Source organism: Penicillium angulare (genome assembly GCF_028827245.1).
Source record: "Penicillium angulare strain IBT 27051 chromosome Unknown utg000004l_segment0_segment0, whole genome shotgun sequence".
NCBI classification, from domain to species: domain Eukaryota; kingdom Fungi; phylum Ascomycota; class Eurotiomycetes; order Eurotiales; family Aspergillaceae; genus Penicillium; species Penicillium angulare.
Window position 1 is genome coordinate 6609775 of NW_026623163.1, and position 19737 is coordinate 6629511.

The 19737-nt window shown below is 46.8% G+C and overlaps 11 protein-coding genes across 11 annotated transcripts; 4 read left to right on the forward strand and 7 right to left on the reverse strand.

The window, feature by feature from the left end:
* Positions 1–233: 233 nt before the first annotated feature.
* On the reverse strand, positions 234–1910 carry N7478_006370 (vacuolar protein sorting-associated protein 26; the record flags this gene model as incomplete). Its single annotated transcript, XM_056922584.1, has 5 exons — positions 234–487; positions 817–933; positions 1049–1073; positions 1156–1628; positions 1691–1910. 5 exons carry the CDS (start codon positions 1908–1910, stop codon positions 234–236), a joined length of 1089 nt encoding a protein of 362 aa, XP_056780621.1.
* A 2504-nt stretch (positions 1911–4414) lies between these two features.
* On the forward strand, positions 4415–5230 carry N7478_006371 (gluconokinase; the record flags this gene model as incomplete). The annotated part of the gene is made up of 2 exons (XM_056922585.1): positions 4415–4666; positions 4781–5230. The coding sequence occupies 2 exons, from the start codon at positions 4415–4417 to the stop codon at positions 5228–5230; spliced, it is 702 nt and encodes a 233-aa protein (XP_056780622.1).
* A 751-nt stretch (positions 5231–5981) lies between these two features.
* Positions 5982–6179, reverse strand: N7478_006372 (phospholipase D/nuclease; the record flags this gene model as incomplete). Its single annotated transcript, XM_056922586.1, has 1 exon — positions 5982–6179. The coding sequence occupies one exon, from the start codon at positions 6177–6179 to the stop codon at positions 5982–5984; it is 198 nt and encodes a 65-aa protein (XP_056780623.1).
* A 514-nt stretch (positions 6180–6693) lies between these two features.
* N7478_006373 (uncharacterized protein) lies at positions 6694–7146 on the forward strand (the record flags this gene model as incomplete). Its single annotated transcript, XM_056922587.1, has 1 exon — positions 6694–7146. The coding sequence occupies one exon, from the start codon at positions 6694–6696 to the stop codon at positions 7144–7146; it is 453 nt and encodes a 150-aa protein (XP_056780624.1).
* A 776-nt stretch (positions 7147–7922) lies between these two features.
* N7478_006374 (uncharacterized protein) lies at positions 7923–8648 on the reverse strand (the record flags this gene model as incomplete). Its single annotated transcript, XM_056922588.1, has 1 exon — positions 7923–8648. The coding sequence occupies one exon, from the start codon at positions 8646–8648 to the stop codon at positions 7923–7925; it is 726 nt and encodes a 241-aa protein (XP_056780625.1).
* Positions 8649–9417: 769 nt separating this feature from the next.
* Positions 9418–11413, reverse strand: N7478_006375 (amino acid permease; the record flags this gene model as incomplete). The annotated part of the gene is given in 8 exon segments (XM_056922589.1): positions 9418–9625; positions 9677–10064; positions 10084–10135; positions 10180–10262; positions 10341–10605; positions 10676–11036; positions 11094–11207; positions 11280–11413. 8 exon segments carry the CDS (start codon positions 11411–11413, stop codon positions 9418–9420), a joined length of 1605 nt encoding a protein of 534 aa, XP_056780626.1.
* A 731-nt stretch (positions 11414–12144) lies between these two features.
* Positions 12145–13137, reverse strand: N7478_006376 (sugar phosphate isomerase/epimerase family protein; the record flags this gene model as incomplete). The annotated part of the gene is made up of 1 exon (XM_056922590.1): positions 12145–13137. The coding sequence occupies one exon, from the start codon at positions 13135–13137 to the stop codon at positions 12145–12147; it is 993 nt and encodes a 330-aa protein (XP_056780627.1).
* A 1262-nt stretch (positions 13138–14399) lies between these two features.
* Positions 14400–15821, forward strand: N7478_006377 (phosphatidylinositol-specific phospholipase C; the record flags this gene model as incomplete). Its single annotated transcript, XM_056922591.1, has 1 exon — positions 14400–15821. The coding sequence occupies one exon, from the start codon at positions 14400–14402 to the stop codon at positions 15819–15821; it is 1422 nt and encodes a 473-aa protein (XP_056780628.1).
* A 272-nt stretch (positions 15822–16093) lies between these two features.
* On the reverse strand, positions 16094–17143 carry N7478_006378 (mitochondrial 54S ribosomal protein uL10m; the record flags this gene model as incomplete). Its single annotated transcript, XM_056922592.1, has 1 exon — positions 16094–17143. One exon carries the CDS (start codon positions 17141–17143, stop codon positions 16094–16096), a length of 1050 nt encoding a protein of 349 aa, XP_056780629.1.
* Positions 17144–17469: 326 nt separating this feature from the next.
* N7478_006379 (anthranilate phosphoribosyltransferase) lies at positions 17470–18829 on the forward strand (the record flags this gene model as incomplete). The annotated part of the gene is made up of 2 exons (XM_056922593.1): positions 17470–17796; positions 17861–18829. The coding sequence occupies 2 exons, from the start codon at positions 17470–17472 to the stop codon at positions 18827–18829; spliced, it is 1296 nt and encodes a 431-aa protein (XP_056780630.1).
* Positions 18830–19376: 547 nt separating this feature from the next.
* N7478_006380 (Rpo12/RPC10 RNA polymerase subunit family protein) lies at positions 19377–19589 on the reverse strand (the record flags this gene model as incomplete). The annotated part of the gene is made up of 1 exon (XM_056922594.1): positions 19377–19589. The coding sequence occupies one exon, from the start codon at positions 19587–19589 to the stop codon at positions 19377–19379; it is 213 nt and encodes a 70-aa protein (XP_056780631.1).
* Positions 19590–19737: the final 148 nt, after the last annotated feature.

The following is a 19737-nucleotide window of genomic DNA, read 5'->3' on the forward strand; positions in this document are numbered from 1 at the left end:
GCAGAGCGTCAGACTGAATAGTTAACATTGGTGTAGTTTGGATCATAAAGGGGCAGCAGTAGACTCCAATCATATCATGACAAGACCGCCGCAGAGGATTGAAAGATTGAGCACACGGGAAGGTAGTGTAGAAGGTTAAAAGAGGACATTGAGGTAGGTGGGTATAGAAGGGCCATCGAGAGAACATGTCTAATCCCTCTAGGATTTCAAATCAAGTTGCTAGACGAAAACAATCAAACTACCGACTCTACCGGCGCAGCAACGGGAGGTGTACTCTTTTGCTGCTGCTCCAGCCGCGGCTGATGGTTACTCGAGATCTCTCGTCCCGGGCCAGCGGTCGCAGATCCAGGAGGCAGAGCCTGCTGATGTTGCTGAAGAAGGACCTGCTGTTGAATTTGTTGCTGCTGTGCGATCTGTGGCGTTGCGGCAATCTCGGGCGCTTGTCGGTAGAGAGCGATCTCGGACTGCTTGAAATAACGGCGGGCATCTATAATACGTAAAATCCGTCAGTTAGATACCAAATCACTGTATGAGGACGTATCTCAAGGCCCTCAGAGCTAGTAAGGGTTTTTGGTGGAAATTCCGTGGAGAAAAAGCCCACTGCAAAATCCAAGTATGGTTTAGTGTGGGGGTGGACAGGCCGGAGCCAAGAATTGCTGGGGATTTGCCAGTCGGGCCGACCGTGATGGTTTCAAAAACCGTCGGCTATGTAATATACCCAGCCAATTACTCCACGGGATTCCGTGGTGGGTGTTTTTCTTGAATGCTCGCTTCCACGAATAGAATGCAAGAAGTCATGGGGTGGGTAAAGTGTACCTTCATCAATCAGCACCAGGCTGAGGTAGTATCTTGTCGAATACTTCTTGTTAACGTCGCGGAAGGTCGGTGTCAGGTCGAATCCGCCAAGGAATAAACGGATAGGAATGGTTTCACCTGCATTTTGGTCAGTGATCTGTAGGATTGGAATTTCGGTCGGAACAATTCGTCATGGATTTATGGGACGAAAATCGATCGCATGTTCCAACAATACTATGCTCGGGGTACTGACCTCTCGAAGGCGAGCCATCCATGATCTAAGTGGGAGTCAGTAAAAGCCCCCCGTGTGATGATAATAAGGTCTCGGGCTCTAGAAAAAAGCCCGGCTGATTGACATACCTCGAAGCGGACCAAAGTTTCACTCTCATTATATTGATTGGGGGGTGATCCGGTCGTCTCTCGACGAATAATGGATAGCTCCATATGCTTGATCTTGAGCCGCACAAGCAAGAAATAAATCCGTCCAACAATCACATCCTTGAGATGGTACTTTGATTTGGAGTATTCGAACTCGATGTGAAGACAATCCTCAATTCCGACATCCATCTTAATCGGGCTGTTAGTCTCGGGTGGCATGCGGTATGAGTAAACCCAGAGGTCTTTCTCGCGGACGACGTCGGCCATGCGCCGTGAAACAGTCACGCGCACAAAGTAACGTAGTTTGACATTGATACCGTTGTAAGACTCATATTGCTTCTCGACATTCTTGAAGTTGAAAGGGAAGGTCTGGGGGTGGAGTAGTTCGCCCGGCGCAGCTAGCTCTTGAACCAGCGATAGGAATTCGTAGTGGTTGCCTCGGTCGTAGAACATCTCTATTTGGACCCAAATAGGCCTGGTTAGCTCCAGATCATGCAGGATCATCATGATAACCAACCGATTGTTCCAATGAATTGCACTTTGATGCCTGTATGCTCCAATCGCTTGCCATCCTTTGGCCTGATCGTCACCGCGCCCTTGACGGATTCCCCGTCCATGTACAGGGGGACCCGCTCGCGGCGGCCCTTGTCGAGCTTGGCATCAACCGTTTGGCGGTCATCGAGGTCGTCTAGGACGACGTCAATATCGACCGGAGTAGAAAAGAAGAGAGACGCCATGGTGTGAGAGTTAGCAGCACTTGGGGTGAGCTTGCGCGGAGATCCAGAACGTGGCCTCGTTGATTACTAAGACTCCGTAGGCAGCTGCCGGCTGCTTGAACTTCAACTTCAAATACATCAACTTACACATCGCCGTTCTATCTTCCCATATTATTGCTATCCTTGACACGGAATTGATATTCAATTTTCCAATTGGATTCAAATTGATTAGCCAATAACCTATGCTAAGTAAATTTGCTCTCTGCCGCACACTTTGGCCACAGACACGGGCTTTTAATACAAAGCCAGTTGAACTGTTCGTCTTCGTCGATGAATTTGGAAGCCTTCCATATATCTAGACTGCCGAAGTTGATTCCAGGACTGATTTCGAGCAGTAGCTCGGAAGTTGGTTGTCTTGAATGCGCTTTATCGAAACTTTCAGCTTCTCCTCCACAAGAAAACCCCACACTTCAAACACACTACTCAAATTGAGAAGGACTGCTATCAAGTGGATATTAACCAGATTCATATTACTTGGAACTTTAAGAAGACATATCAACGGTATTAAGGAGAGCCTGTAGCCCTATGCGATGCTAGTTTATCAAGCACAGTTGACAGCCCCGGAAAGTGACATCATAGCTCGTCAAACAAGAATATCGGGTTTAATTTTCAGCACTATATGGGACCAAAAACAAGGATAACGGTTCAGAAGAGGGTCTCACGCAGTATACATATGGTCATGATGATGATACTAATGCTTTGATCATGACTTCGCGCAAGAAACGGTGGAGAAGTGGGGAAGTAGTATTATGAGTAGACTTTTTCAACTTCAATTTCCTGATCAGCTGAATAATAAGCCATGTGTTAATGTTTACGGGATCTTGATTAGGATTTTAGGCTGAGAACTCCACAAAGTAATGAATTCCATGGACTGGTCAGCTATTAGGTTCTCTCCAAACAGAAGCTGGCACCAACCATATACACCTCTTCGCGTTGTTGACCACCCCCCCAAGCCATGAATCAGAACCTAAACCTTAAACAGAGACGGGGTTGGTCGTGAGATAACAGGAATCACGTTTTAGGAGTATAATTCTGTCCTCAAACTATCCGGAGACTGAGGTTGCACATATGGATGCGGATTCTACTTCCCGAAATGCTTCCAAGACTTCCAAAGATTCTATGAGACTATGGCCTACGCAGGACCGAGCTCTTGTTACCCAACCGCCGGATGACTGTCTTCCCCGGACTTTTGATGTTTAAAAAAACCGTTGCCATAGATGGCCTAGTGTGAGGGGTGAAGCACATGGACGAGCGTATTTTCCCTTTATACTCATGAACTATGGGTAGTAAGTTGCCATTTGTTTAGCCGTAGCGTCGCAATTTATCCGTAGCGTCAGAAATGTACCGTTCAAAGTGTTCGCCTTGCAATCGAGCCTATGAAGTAATTTTCTCCGCTTCCGCAGCTCCTTTTTGTACTTGTGTTCCGTTGAGTTAAATATGGGGTATATTGGGCCGAGCGGCCATAGTTTGACACAGCCCGGGCACGCTTACCCATTTTGGTGATTTTTAAACACTTGAAACCTTGAAACTCGAAACCAAGAATCAATGCCGTGGATTCTATCCGAAATTGTTGCCGCCTATGCATTTCCACGCCTGAGGCATAGGATGGACCGGAGAGGCGTGGGGGTGCAGGTTTCAGCCGCAGGGCCGTGGTGGTTTGCACGTATTTTATATTTGATGATAGATGAACTGGATAATCATGGGAGGGATGACATCGGCTTCAATGTTTTACATATTCTCCACATCGGGACCTCGGGAATGTTGAGCAATTTTTTCGGTATACCTATTTGCCCTTTGATCGTCCGGAGTTCAACGTGTTGCTTTTGACTTAGACAAAAACATGGTGCAGGACCAAACTGGCGGTGTCGTTAGCGTGGGGGTTGTTTGATACACCGTAACTTACATACAGTGACATCATCTCGGACTGAATCCGTGACAAGTCGAACAACTGTGCTGCTCAATGGTGCAATTGCTCCATTATCATCTTCAATAGATGTCACTTCTAATTTCTGAATATGATATGCAGAGAAAGGAATCCGTTGTGCTTGATTGACTTGAGATTGGACGTCGATCGATCTCCCGACTTAATGGAGACTCATCCCACTCCTCCACTCGGGTAATGACTACTGTATGCTTCGCGCTGCGCCAATCACGACCATATGCACCTTCCCCCCACTCGGCTTCTGGTTTCTTTTTCCCTGGACTCCACCGTCATATAAAAAAGTAGGGGAGATCTCCCTGAGAGTCGCGCGACTCTTGGAATCTTCTTCTTTCCCCCCTCATTGCCTATTAAAATCCGCGTCCTTGACAACCTCCAATCGCTCACCAAACAACCTTCTACATCCGGCCTATTTCCCCCTTGGACCCGTGGAACGCCGTTATATACCGTCATCCAGCCCCGGGCCATTTTCAAATTACGACAGGGCCTTTACTTTTAAAAAAGACATCTTATAACTATCTCCATCATGCTTTCTGCCGGCGAACGTCCTCAGCCCCCGGTCCCCTCAGCCCTCGTGAACTCGTCCAGTGTACCCATCATGCCCGACCTTAAGCCCAACGACTCCTCAGCTCCTACTACAATGTTCTCCCAAAACTCCAATAAGCCCTCGGAAATCCAGCATATCTGGGTGGTCACCGGCCCCGCTGGATGCGGAAAGAGTACAGTCGGTCAAGTTCTGCGCAATGCGCTGTCTTGTCCGTTCCTCGAAGGCGACGATGTATGTGAAACAAAAGTACCCCGTATGCAGTGGCGCGCTGCGCAAGTGCCCAACCGCCTTAGAATCCGATGGGATAGAGAAATGACGAGCTAACATAAATTCGTGCGCAATTAGTACCACTCCAAGTCCAACAAAGACAAGATGGGCAGCGGCGTTCCCCTCACTGATGCCGATCGCTGGGATTGGCTTATTTCCCTCCGCCAGGCTGCTATTGATGCCCTCTCCCCCGAGTCCGAGAGCTCCCACCCACCCTGCGGTGTTGTTGTCGCTTGCTCCGCCCTGAAGCAGAAATACCGCGATGTCATGCGTGTTGCAGCTTACGGGTCGTCATCCGTGCAGATTCACTTCGTATACCTCAAGCTTTCTGAGGCTGTTCTCATGGATCGTGTTAGCCAGCGCAAGTCGCACTATATGAAGAGCGACATGATTCAATCGCAACTGGCAGCTCTTGAGGAGCCAAAGGGCGAGTGGGACGCTATTACGATCAATGTGGAAGGGCCACAGGAGCAGGTGCAACAGAGTGTGCTGGATGCCGTTCGCGAGAAGCTTGCGGAATACTCGTAAAAGACGAAGTTTCAGGCTTTTGCATGCAAGTCTTCTGAAAACACGACTTGCCTTTTCTTTCTCAAATAAGTGTCATGGAGTTTGATTGTTTCTGTTTCTTTTCTTTTCTTTTGCTTTTTGCTTTGAATTCTGCGATTCGCAGAATATGGATTTACGCCATTGTTTTCTTTGTTCGGCTCATTAACTAATGGATCGGACGTTACGATATGTCATTTATGGGCGTTTTTGTCTCTATGTTCGCATCTTTAGATGCGATATTCTATGTTCTGTTCTGTTCAGCTTGCTCCGCACGGCTTCTTGATACCCCCACGCTTCGGGGTGAATGGCATAGCAGTGTCTTTATACGACAGACCGAACCAAAGCAGTTTGGTGTTCTTCTTGAGCAGTCACTGAGCTATTCTCGCCCACCATTATCTCAAAACACAATTATCAGATCATGCAAAATTTCAACAAATCCTTGTATCTACCAATTGTAAATCCCAGAAAGCTCAAATTTGGGACAAGATCCTCCGAAAATCAGACATATCCTTGTCTCGTGATAACATTGTACCCCGGGTCCTCAATTTGTATGTCAGTGTTGACCAGGAAATCCAAAGGCATCTCTACCAAAGTACCCCGGATTTTCGCCAATTCCTCTTTCACCTCCTTTAAACCCTCATCACCAGCAGCGAAATTGTTCTTCGCAACATGCCTGAGCCGTATGCAAGCCCTCCAGATCATTGAATTGTTTCCAAAATAGCGTTTCATATTGCTACCACGATTTGGCAGTATCATCAGGCATAGGTGCAAAGACCTTTCGGAAAGCAACCGTATTCTGATGCGCTGTTCCGTTCCACAGTTCCGAAAACTCATCACTCAAAGGGTCTGCAACTAACTTATCCTGCACAGAGTCATAATAATACCCATTCGGTGCTGGTGCAGAATGGAAATTGTCATCTGGCTTGCGCATATCTTGTCACTGCAACTCCTACTTCGAGTTGTCAGCCACATGAAGAGCTAGCCTTTTATCTATAGCTGCAATAGCACTGATATTTCGGATCAAAATGCATTACCACCCTACTGTTTGGAAGTGTGATGCCCAATCTGTGCAAATGTTGCTCCGGGGGTGAACATGTTCGTGGTGGCGCCGCGCGTGGAGCTGCACTTGTCACGGCAACTCCGCGCTATTACGTGCCATCTTTCGATCGGAGAAAACACCTGCCGACGCAAATAGATAACATAATTGGCCAATGGCGAGAAATGGCTTTGGTTGCAGATTTGCATGATAGAAGAATGTATACAGTATTGGGTCTTTTTGAGGTGTTTAACTTTCAGTTAACAGTATAAGTACTTCCCCTGCGCGTGGACTTTGTTCACGCAGCAGTACAAAACAAAATTCGAATAAACATATCGAGAAGTTGGTTCTCAGAACTCATTGTTCAAGTTGATCTCGAATTCCGTTCCGAATACGCCACCGCGACAATATGTTTGGCCTTGGAGGACCAGTTATCAACTCATACAAGAATCAGAATTCCGACCCAGAGGCTTCTATCTATCCCAAATCATCCGATCAAGATGCACATTACTCAATAGAAGGAAATGTTCTTCGATCTACAATTTTCATCTCCGACAACTCCAAATTCGGTCGCGATGGCAAGACACCTGTGTTACGTGTTCCAGGAACAGGTACATACGGCGGTGAAGCCTTCGAACCCAACTTCGCAAAACTACTCAAAGCCAGCCCGTTCGGACATCCAGTATGGTTAAATATCCCTGGTCGAATGTGTGATGAGGCGCCCAGAAATGCACAGCACGTCGCATACGCTATCAACTACATAGCAACCCGCACGCAGAAGAAAGTTGCTGTTATTGGGTGGTCTCAAGGGAATCTCTCAATACAGTGGGCCCTCAAGTACTGGCCCAGCACAAGAGGATAAAGTGAACAATTTCATTTGTCTATCCGCCGACTTTGTTGGTACTGTCAACGCTTGGGGCCTCGTTCCATTCAGCGGCACCCAGCCAGGTACGCTTGCTGTGTGATATCAAACTCGTAATGCGAGCTTCATCGCTACACTGCGCTCTAATGGAGGAGATTTGGCATATGTAACAACGACATCAATTTACTCTACCACGGATGAGGTGGTTCAGCCACAGTCTGGGCCAAATGCCTCTGCTTTCATGAGGGATGAACGGAAAGTTGGGGTGATGAATTGCGAGCTGCAGGTGGAAGCTCGATTTAATCCTGCGGGATTAGTGTATACACATGAGACAGTCATACTTAATCCACTTTCTTGGGCTCGGGCGGAGGATGCAATTGAGAATGGGGGTCCTGGAAGATTTGATCGGATTGATATGGATAAGTTATGTATGCATACTAAAGCTCCGGGCCTTAGCCTTCTGGATGCGACTATGACACAGGCATTGACTCCATTGGCTTTGAAGAGTATATTGCTCTTTATGCCAAAGATATGGTATGAGCCACCTCTACCAGCTATTGTTACTGCGGAAGAGAAGACATGTGCCCGAGGATCATGATGTTGATCACGGCGGTCCCAAGACTCCAGTCACTATTACATCTGTAGAGATGACGGCATGGAGATATAGTGGAAGAGGCAGTGTATACTTGATTCAATAAATATCGTCAGGCTTTCTTGACCAATGAAAAAATAATTGAAGCCATCACATTCAGCCTAAATATACGTGTATCTTATCTCTACTCACTCTGGCCCAGGATTGAGGCCAGAGACTTGCTGTTCGATTCGAACTCTCCGTTGTCGTCTGTGGGGATCTTCTGCGAAGCAAAAGCCAAAAAAACAGCTTCCCAATGTCCATCGTCAAACTTGAATAAGAGTGCTCCATCCTCATAAATGCCATTTGAGTAACCTGGCAGACTCCCTTGGTTCATGTGAATATCATGGATACCTGATCCATAAGACGATCCAAAGATATAGGCCGTAGCCTTCTTGTTGATAGCATCCGAAATAATAGGATCCAGCTTGTCCAAAATATCGTTGTCGGGACCAGAGGCGTCCGCTGGAAGGACTTCGCCAGAGTCGATGTTCACCAGATCCTTGGTACGGATAAAATCCAATCCTTGGAGAGTGGCTACATCACGACGGACATGTCGGTGACGGCTTGCATGGTTGTGGCTTGCAACCTTTGATTGGTTTGAGCTTTGTGATTGTGTGAGATGAAAACCCAGATCCAGGTTGGAGAGTTGCTCAGTGATGGGATGGGTAAAGTCGCGTGTCAACCAAAAGACCAGGCGGGTGTCTTTATCGGTGGATTTGACGTTGATTGCAGCCTCGAGGCTCTTGCTTGAAGATGAGTCATCGGTGAAATGCAGGTAAATATGAGGAGACTTGGAGTCTTGCTCTGGGTTCTGGGCTTCGTAGCTGGTGGGGGTGCAGGCCCAGACGCCGTAGTGGGAGATAGCCATTATATTCTTCAAGTGTGCCAAATATGTTGCGAACTGTGAAGCAAATTAAGGAGCAACATTCTGTCCTTAAATATCCTTACTAGGCGCCGATATCGCCCAGTCATCATAGAACTTGATCTAACACGATCTGGCCACTTATGCATGAATTCTTATCAGCTCTCAAAATAAATTGCCCAGCTATTACACGTGCTTAAATGGTGCCAAGAGGGAGGCCGTTGATTGATTGTCAATTCAAGCCATGATGTGGCTCCTGCTGCAGCTAAAGCTTAGCGTTGAGATCAACATCCACTTGTCCTCACGCCACGGTGATCAATTGGAGCTCAAAATCGCGACGTAACATTGATTCCGGAAAGTGGAAAATTGTGGCGTTTTGGAACAGGTTTCAGCTCGCTTGTTCTATATTTTAGAGAAATCAGGTTGATTCACGGGTTATCTGTGTCTGTTCCAACACCTAGGCTTACATAGTGCTTAGTGGAGCCTGCAAGAGGGGGACTTTCGACTTGGATCGTGACATTGTACAGTCACTCTTTAACATGATCATTTGAATTAAACTCATTACCATGTTTCTCTCGTAATTTGAGCCATTGAAGACTACTTATTTCTGACTCCAGGGACCAGATTGTTCTACACTGTCCCCATTTCTCTACATATGCGTCAAGGTCGCTAGCAGCAAATGACACCAAAAAGATGCAACCAAAAACCCTCGCTCCACCGGCTCCACTGGCTCTTCATTGCGGTCAGCTCACAAAATTGGCTCCCAATGTTATATCTAACTCCATAGAATATGGATTATAGACCATTTCGATTTGGGCTCTTCGGGTGGATCAGGGTCATTCTCTGCAATCTCAACAAATCGTGCAACAGGAGAGTCATCCAATGAAATGATTTTAGTTTTATACCAAAGCTTGTACCCGAGATAAAATGCCGCAAAGATGCCAATGTCAAGGTAAGCGGATATAAATGTTTCAGTCGACCAACTGGGAAATATTAGCCATTATTAGAATCGAAGATCTACGGGTACGACTTACTGCCCATGGATAAAAGTAGTATATCCACCCGTAATTAGTATAATGGTAAGTGAGATCAAAGTCATCCATGCGGCGTACGGCTGAAGAGGCGCCTTCCAAGGGAGTCTGTTTCGAGAGATTCCTTGTTTCTTCATAGCATAGTAAAAGCGTAGGTAAGTAGTGCAAATGACAAGCCAGCTCATGATCTGTGCACACGCGACGAGATCTTGTAGCCAAGTGAATACAGTAGCTGCTGTAGCACTTAGAGACATGTACGCCAGAGCCATCCAGACTCCAATGGCAAGTACACCCATGTATGGCACACCCCAGCGACTGGTGCGAGCAAGGAACTGAGGAGCTAGTCCCTCGCGAGCAAGACCATAGAGAATTCGAGAACCACTTAGCAGAGCTATCACAAATTAGCTTACCGTTCTTTATCGTTGGATGGGGATCATACTTGAATTTCCCGAGCTCCAAGCACTGGTTAATACAATCGCATTAATAATATGGGGTACTACACTAACTCCAGCTCGAGTGGCTGCAATCAGAAAAGGTGACTGCGCAGCAGTGCCCGAGCTTCTGAGAAGCATCGGATCATTTGATGGAACTAAAAGAGTGATCATGAAAATAGAGATCACTGGGAGGTGTCAGATAGGAATAAGACATGTTTCTTAGCACTACTTACCGTAAAACAGCATCACTCGTACGAAAACCCTTTTAGCAGCTTTTGGAATATTTCTTCGTGGGGCATGCGTTTCTGCTGCCGCCATAGATATGGTCTCTATGGAGGAGTAGGCGTACGCAGCATTTGCAAAAACTGTCCAAAACCCCATGAATTGACCTAATGATCCTGGGATCTTAAGATATTGCACAAATGGACCGGGATCTTGCCAGTATTTGAAACCAATGACTTTATGATCAGGGCCTCCACCCGCTGTGATAACAACACCCTAGGTTGGTTACTATATGTCAGAATTTCTTTTCGGGAGACATTGTGACTTTTTGGACCTTGATACTAACCATAATATTCATACCAACAATTAAGCAAACCTTCAAGATTGCCAATGTAAATTCGATTTCTCCATATATTCTGACAAGAAAAATGTTGCTTGCAAGAAGAATGGCACTGAAAACAGTCACCCAGATCCCATTGTTTACTGTAATCCAATACTGGACAATGATCGATGCTGCTGAAATCTCGGCGGGGATAGAGATTATATACTGATAAGTAACGTTCCATCCTTGTGCGAAAGAGAGTGCCGGATCAACAAAATAAGCTGCTGGGCGAATAACACCTCCACTCAGAGGAACGAGAGAGCTTAACTCTCCAATTGAAAGCGTCACCCCAGATACCAAGAATCCCATGAACAGATATCCCATGCTGTTCCAAGTTTATCAGTACATTGCCAGTTCGGGATGACAGATATTATTGACCTACAAGATTCCAGCAGGCCCAGCGTTAGCTAATGCGCGACCTGATCCAAGAAAAAGTCCTGTTCCAATTGTACCCGCCAACGCAATCATTTGAATATGCCTTTGTTGGAGACCCTTTCTGAATCAAAAGTATGTTAGTACATCTGGATTCGGTTGAAACTTGAAGGGAACCGCCGTGTGCCAAACAAACCTTAGCTCTTTTACCTCGGCAAGCTCAGGAGGATCCGAGTCTTTGAAGTTTGAGGTGTATTTTTCATTATCTTCATCACCTTCCTTATAGCCTCTAGTATCAGGTGAGCGAGAACTGACAATATTATCCACCATTCTTGCAATGGATGGGTTGATGTTTGATGTGAGGAAGAAGAGCCGCTGTAAACACTTCACAACTTAGAATGAAGATAGCCCCATCTCTGCTTTAATCTTTACGACTCAAGATATTAGCTTTTTGAAGCGCGGGGAACGGTAGCATTCCCTGCTTCTATCCCGCATTGTATGTGGGGGTGTTCTAGTAGATAAGGATCTGAGGTGGTATAAGGGCTGATAAAAAACTTTATCTCATCCAATAAAAATCGGTCTAGAAAGAAAACTTCAATTTACGCTTTACCTTTTTGGCCGTGCAGTACCAAGGGAAAGAAAGAAGCAGTTCCTTGAAGACAGCCTGGAGTGCACTTAAGGAAAGTAGTACCGCGATTCTACAAGACTAAATATATATTTAGGCATCACGATGCCTGAATTAGAGCCTTTGTGAGAGGAAAAAAACCTCTGAAAAGCTTCATACACTGACCCTGAGACTTGAAACGTGTTGGACATATGGTTCTTCGGGGAGCCGATTACATAGATCTAGATACCTAGTATGAAAACACCGCCGTTATCTTCAGGCCTGTCAACGAAATTTCCATTCGATACTCCTAGAGGTCCACGGGTACAGCAGGTAGATTTAAAGTCATGTATCAGACCTTGGATCACGCTCCTTTATTCATTAACCAAACAATTAAGATGATATGTCCAAAGGCAGAGTGAAACAACAATTTGATAGAAACTTGAAGTATGTATATTTACAAATTGGATGCCTTGAGACTCGCTTGTAGTTTTCTCCAGGACTCGACTCCTCGTCGAGCGGAGTCCTCTGGCCCATTGTTTTCATCTCGCATGCGCCGATCAAAGATTTCAAGAGACACCCAACCAGCATATCCTTTCTCCAGTAACCATGATCTCACAATCGCAGTCATAGGCATATACGCCCCAAACTGTGTCTCTAGTGGAAAAGGCCGTGCATGTCTTGACCATGTAAACTGAGGCGCCTCGCCTTCCAGATACCAGGGATGTTCTTTCGAAAATGGAGGATCGAATTTTTCGCCATCAGACAGTTGGATAAAGAATATCTTTTCCATAGGACATCCCGTGACGAAACGCTGCAATGTTTCTTCGAGAAGTTGGTCTGCATCAGGAAACTTTCCAGATAAAGCAAAGGCGTCGCCCCACACCTTTGTCACAACGTGAAAATTGTCAATGCACAAGCCAAAATTGGGACGATCCACTGCATTAACAATCTTCAAAGAATCTTCCCATGTGGAACAATGAGTACCCCATGAGAGAGCTTCGTATGCGATCGACACAAGTGGTTGTTTTGAGCTTCCGAGATCCGCTAGCTGTCTAAGCTCCGACACAATAACTTCGTTGTTTCCTTGAGCATCGGGTCCGTAATGAGAAGGAATCTGCAGATATGGTGCTTGGAGTCTACGGGCGACGTCCATCCAAAGCTTTGCCTTTTGCAATCTGTCGTTCAATGGGGATCTGTCCCCTTCATAGTTCTCAAACGGCGCTAAAGAAAGAATCTCCAAGCCGCTCTGATTGCATAGTTCTTTGACTTTGTCGGCAGTATCCAGAATAGAGACATTTAGAGACTTTGAGTAGGATTCTAAATCCGAGAAAACTATCTCGAGGCCATTGAAACCAGCTTTGGCTGCGGCGCGAATTTTACGATCCAGTGAGTGCGATGGATGTTGGCCCAGGGATACTGTCGCAATAGCCAACTTATTGGAAGCCATAACTGGTCGCGTGAGCGGCCTATGTTCACAGTAATAATATGTGATTTAAAAATGGATAAATTTGAGCCAGTAAAGTGAGCCCCGTATCTTATCCCTAATTGCGGGATTCAAATTCCGGGTTCCCCGCATCGTCACATACATGGACTCGGGAGATGAAGCCCGACCCTGTGGATCTATACCCCACTGTTTTGAGATTATCATGAAATGGCAAATTTATCTTGAAAAAGATTACTCACGTTCTTCTGTAGTCACGTCTTGACAAGACAAGTTGTAAAAATCGCGAAATTCTTCATCCCTGTTGGGAATTGATCTGCACTTAACCTCCCATTCAATGATTATCCACTCTATCTCTCGAATAATCTCATGCAATAATGACTCTACGATGTGTTTAAATATTGTTATCGCCATCTTTATTGTAGGTACGGTCGCATTGGATGATATATACACATGTGCAATACACATTTAATTTCAAATGTAGGCAAAGGACTCAGTAAATCTTCGTATTAATTTAACCTTAGTAGGTACTAGCATCGAGTGGATTATGATATGCATATATGCATGTGTGCATGATGATATATGATTCATCATATCTAAAATGCGACATCGTTGTATATAGTCGATCCACAGTTTTGCTCATGTATAAGAACAATACAGTCCCAACTGTACTCGCTATAGCGCTCGCGCTTTGCTTGAAATATTCAAATGGTAGCGCCAAATATGGAGAAGAGAAAACAACAATAATGATGGATAAAAATACAGAACATACAGAACATGTTTCACCTTGGAATCCCCATCCTTATAACATGATAGAAAAATGATTGTTTAGCATCTTGAGCTGTTATGATTGGCCGCTTATATTCGGGTCCGAATAGTTCGATAGGCACAGCAGCTGGTATTTAATGAATTGATACAATTGATTCAATTTCAACCCAAATCAAAGATAAACAGAAAATAATGTATACATACATGGTGCAGCTATAGGTACGAACTCCAAAATTGATCAAAGTGTACAGTTCGAGCGAATGAAAACGGCAGCCTGGAAGGGAAATGGATCTTAGCGTCACCGATCATTGTGATCTTCGAATCAGCTTCGATCGCCAAGAGAGCAACGCATCCACAGATCACATGGAGGGGTATTCAGCTCTAGGTCCAGCTCCCCGGTCTTTCTCGAGACCCTGAACTCTTTTTGTCACTTATCCTTCTTGAGATCCCAATTGCTCATATCCAGATCGTCACTGTTCCCACCCGCACACTCATCCACCATGGTAGCCGAATTCCTCACTATCCGCAACAACACAAGCACCCCAATTGTGCTGAAGCGCATCGAGCGCTTCAAGGCACCGGAGCAAAGCCAGGGTGATAATTTCACCACCCTAGCTAGAAATTTCACTCGGGCTCTCACAAATCAAACCCGCACCAATGAAACCGTCGCGGCCATTACGGATCAAACCCATCCATTTGATGAGGTGAAAGATCTCGATATCCACGTGGAGCCCTTCACTACTAAGAAGACTGAGCGACGAGCTTTCAAGGACTCCGATAAGGAGCGTATGCGTCTGACCTTTGAGGTTGAGGGTGAAAAGCACCAGATTCAAACACCTGTTCCGACATCCGAGTCGGCGACTATGAAAGCGCTCGCTGATCACCCGAAACACCGCTTCACGGGCATCTATATTACCCCAGAGTCATTTTTGACTGTCTTCTCCTCAGCCAACTCCAGTGCCTGGATGGGTGAGCTGCGCGATGATACCTTGCTTTCTGCGCTCTCCATCCCCGGCACTCACAACTCGCCAACGTGTCAAATGGCCCCACCTTCCGTGCGTTGTCAGGCTGTTAGTCCGCAAGAGCAACTAAAGAATGGTGTTCGGTTCTTCGATATCCGTGTTCAGCCGCAGTACCCAGACAAGCCGGAGAAGGACGAGCTGATCCTTGTACACAGCGTATTCCCCATTTCACTGACCGGTAATAAGTACTTTCGGGATCTGATGAAGGAAGTCAATACTTTCCTCGAGCATAACCCATCTGAGTCATTAATTATCTCCGTGAAGCGTGAAGGAACCGGTGATGCGAAAGACGAGCAACTGGCTCAAATTCTGCACCGCCACTATGCCGGCGAAGGCAGTCGCTGGTGGGTGCGTCCTAAGATCCCAACATTGGGCGAGGCCCGTGGAAAGATCGTACTCGTTCGTCGCTTCAACCTTGATGATGAACTGAAGAAGGAGCACGGAGGAAACGGTTGGGGTATTGATGCTGCTTCCTGGGCTGATAATACTCCTAACGCCACCTGCCCGAGCGGAGAACTCTGTATTCAGGACTTCTATGAGGTCCAAGAGAGTACCAACATTGAGAAGAAGATTAAATTTGTCAAGGAGCACATTGATCGGGCGGCGCATGTGCACTATCCATTAGGCGTGGTGCCTAATGTGCAAGAGTCTCGCAAATATCCTTTCTTCATCAACTTTTTGAGTGCGAGCAACTTCTGGAAGACAGATACATGGCCTGAGAAGATTGCTGCGAAGGTCAACCCCGCAATTGTTGATTACATTTGTCGTCGTCATAAGGATGATGATGGTGATTGTGCGACTGGTATCCTAGTGACTGACTGGGTTGGCTTAGATGGAGACTGGGATCTAGTGCGTGCCATTGTTGGCATGAATGCCAAGCTGCGTCTGAAGAAGGATTAAGCACTCGGACCGAGGTCTGCTTGATAGATCAAGATGATTTGTAGATAGTCAGGACATACTTGTATTGACTTTATATCATATTATTATTTGTAACACTCAATCGGGCTACATTTCGTACGACATGAAAGAGTTTCTCGATTGAAGTTTTGTAAACTTTGTTTGCTAATACAGTATAAATTTCTCCGGAAAGAAAAAGAAATCAAAGATGCTATATGGTAGAAATCCCCAGACTATATGACATATTATACAAAATTAAGAACGGCCTCACCAAGTTATGAGGACTCGCTCTTGTCGCCATCGCCCTTCTGCTCATCTTCCAAAACACTTCGTCGGCTCTCCATAGTGTAGTAGAGACTCTTGCTAGCGCCCTCCAAGGTGTTAGTGACACTAGAGCCCATGCTCTGCAGGGCCATAACAAGTTGAGAGCGCAAACCATCCATACCACCCTCAATGCTTCCAATCCACTTGGTCTCGTTCAGATCGAAGGTCTTACCGTCCACGCGCGCAGCGAGCAGGTTAAGCTTCTGCAGACCCTTCTGCACGATGGGGTCATGGTAATCGGGGTTAGCTCGGCGGGTAGGAGCAGGGAAGCCGGCTTCCTTGGGTGTCAAGATAGACAAGGCGGCCTTCATGTGTTCGGGGGATACCGTGGGGATGGAGAGGACGGCAATTGGACCAACAAGGATGTCGGAAAATTCATGGCGACCCTTCAGGTGCTTGACCGCGGCATGAGCGGCACGGGACAGGTCGTGAGTAAGGGCGGGATCGTCCCTTGAGCCGGAGAGGATGGGAAGCTCGGCAGATGTTTGGGTGATAGGATCGACGGCGCTTGGGGCTTTCCCTGAAGCCAATGCGGCATCGTTGGGTCGGAAATGTTCGACAATGCGCAGAGCAACCTCGAAAATGCTGGTCTGGACGGTCTGAACCTTGATATGGGGGGCTAAGGCCGGAGCTGTGCGACCCTCAGCAGCGATTTTCTCGTCGACTTTTTCGAGCGCCTTCGTGAGTTCTCGTCGAATTGATGCCCATTCCATGGACTTGAGGTTGTTGTGCTGGAACAGGACCATCAAAGGGGATGTACGGAGGATTGAGGTGTATTGGCGGAGGAGTTGTGAGCGGCGGTATTCGGGATTCCGGTGCGACGGTTTTTGGGTAGGAGGGAAACGCGAAATTGGTGCTGGTGATCGTGTCATCTGCTCGATAGGTGCTGCAGGTGTAACAGCCGGAGCTGCGGCGCTGCTGGCACTCCTGACGAATTGGAGTTCATATGGACAGCGCAGGGCTTGTCGCCGAAGCGAGGAAATGTGTAGCCGCGGCGGCATGGTGTGTGATATCGGAGAAAAGATATTCTCACAATTGCTTAATGGAAATAGTGGATCAAGAGAGCCTCCGGCAGGCTCACGCAGAGAGCATTTTCGGGTGATATTTTTCGGGGCCTAAGGCGGTATAGCGGCTCCAGGGCGGTATATTATTCTGCCTGATCTGTGTCACTGCGGTGAGGGGCAGCATTCTTGACTCACTGTACTTTCTTTTCATTGCATAGAGGTGTCAATTCAGCCATTGTCTCATTATATCCCTTTTCTCGGTCCCTCTTAGTGTACTAAAGTACACCCGACAGCTCCTGACACCATATTTTCCGCTCTCCACAATGTCTACATCTACAGAGGGCAAGCCTGAAGTGGTGTCCATATCACCGCTTCTCAAACGCCTTGCGTACCCCGCTACCGCAGAAATACGTGTAAGCGCAGATGATATCGCTTCAGCCTTTGCTCTAATCTTCGATAATCGCCTTTCCGATATTCAAACGGCCGCTCTCCTCACACTCCTTCATTCCACCGGCAAAGACAAACAACCCGACGTCATTGCAAAATGCTCACACCGCATGCGAGAAGCAGCTTGCACTGTTGAAAAAAGCACTTTGCGCCAAGTGGTCAAGAAGCGCGGACAGGCGGAGGGAAACTACAATGGTGGCTTGGTAATTTCTCACTTTGCCAATATATATCGGTCATTCATACTGACTTTTTACTCTCCAATAAAAGTGCGATATTGTCGGAACCGGAGGTGATTCACACTCTACGTTCAATGTTTCAACGACTTCTTCTATCATCGCTTCACCATTCCTGATGACCGCAAAGCATGGAAACCGAGCACAGACATCTTTCTCAGGCTCCGCGGATGTCCTCAAGGCGATTGCGCCCATTGCGCCGGACATCGACGCTATTACTGCGGAAAATATTTCCAAGGTGTACGAACAAACAAACTATGCATTCCTGTTTGCTCCTAATTTTCACCCCGGCATGATGTACGCAAACCCTGTTCGTCGCGGATTGGGTCTTCGAACAATCTTCAATCTTATGGGACCGCTTGCGAACCCAGTTGAGTGGGCAATTGAGGCCCGTGTAGTCGGTGTAGCATACCAAGCATTAGGCCCAGTCTTCGCAGAGGCTCTTAAACAGGCCGGTGCTAAGAAAGCCATGGTGGTGTGTGGTGAAGAGGACATGGATGAGATCAGTTGTGCTGGATACACAAACTGCTGGAGACTTACTGCCAAGCCTAATCCTAACTACAAGCCAACTGAGAGCGAAGATGGGGATTCAAGCGAGGAGGACGAAGAGAATCCTCGTCAAATTGTTGAGATTGATACATTCAAGCTTCACCCTTCGGACTTTGGTGTCCCATCCCACCCTCTAAGTGAAGTCTATGGACGCAAGATGCCCAAGGATAACGCCGAGAAGCTCATGAGCATCCTTCGCAATCAGCTGCCTCGCGAGGACCCCATTGTCGAATTCGTTCTCATGAACGTTGCTGCACTACTTGTCACATCAGGTGTATGCGAAGTTGAGACTAGCAACATGGGTCCTGGCGATGATGGCAAGGTTATTACCGAGCGTGGTCCAGGTGGTGGCCGCTGGAAGGAAGGTCTGCGACGGGCTCGCTGGGCCATCGAGAGCGGAAAGGCCCTTGAACACTTGGAAAAGTTCATTGAAGTCAGCAATAAGCTTAACTAAGCTTCTTCCGTCAAAAATTATTGTCACTTCTTTCATGAAGCTGCAGCTCTTGCAGCAGCCTATGGTTCTTGGCTTTTTTTCGGTTACTATCTACATGTGCATCCACTTCGATTTGTATTAAAATTTCGTGAAATACTTCTGATTTAATTTATTTCATGAAGGGCTATCGCCCTCAGGAAAACATCCAGTCAAGTAGAAACTCTTCATAACGTGATAGAGAAACTCTTATTGTCCTTTATTTCGATGGTTTGCCCAATATAAGCAAACACCAGTATCTCATATCGCATATGAAATTTAAGAAACTCCCAAGCGCCGATAATGCATCATTCGTCAAAAAAAAGCGGAGAAAAGCGACAAAGATATCGCGGGCTCATTCCCTTCGCTGGTGCCCTTAACTCCAACAACCGCAGACACAATAGCCCCGGAAAATTATTCTCCAATACACCCGGTTATTTTAGCGAGCTTCGAACTGCACCATACTGGAAAAGAAAGAAAGTATTAGCTCATGCGCTCGGCAGCATCCAGACCATATCAAAGCTAGAGAATCTCACCGCTTGGTACGCTCCTTGTAGAGCACACGGTGACCACAGTCCTTGCAACGGATCTGGTCGCCGGACTTCAGGGTAACGCGGGCTGAGCACTCGCCGCAGAGGTAGGCGACAGAAGACTTGTCGACAGCCATGGCGCTGCCATATCCGGCATCGGTGCTGAAGGCGTTCTGGGTGCCCATGGAAGGGACCTGGTAAGCTTCGCGAGACATATTGGGTGATTTGACGGGTTTCTGGAAGTCGAGGAGGGTAGAGAGGGCAGTGGCTGTCTTGAATTTCGGATGCGAATGAGTCTTGGAGGAACTGGATGGAACATTTGACGATAAGCGGGATTTTCTTTTCGGCGGCGGTCAAATGATT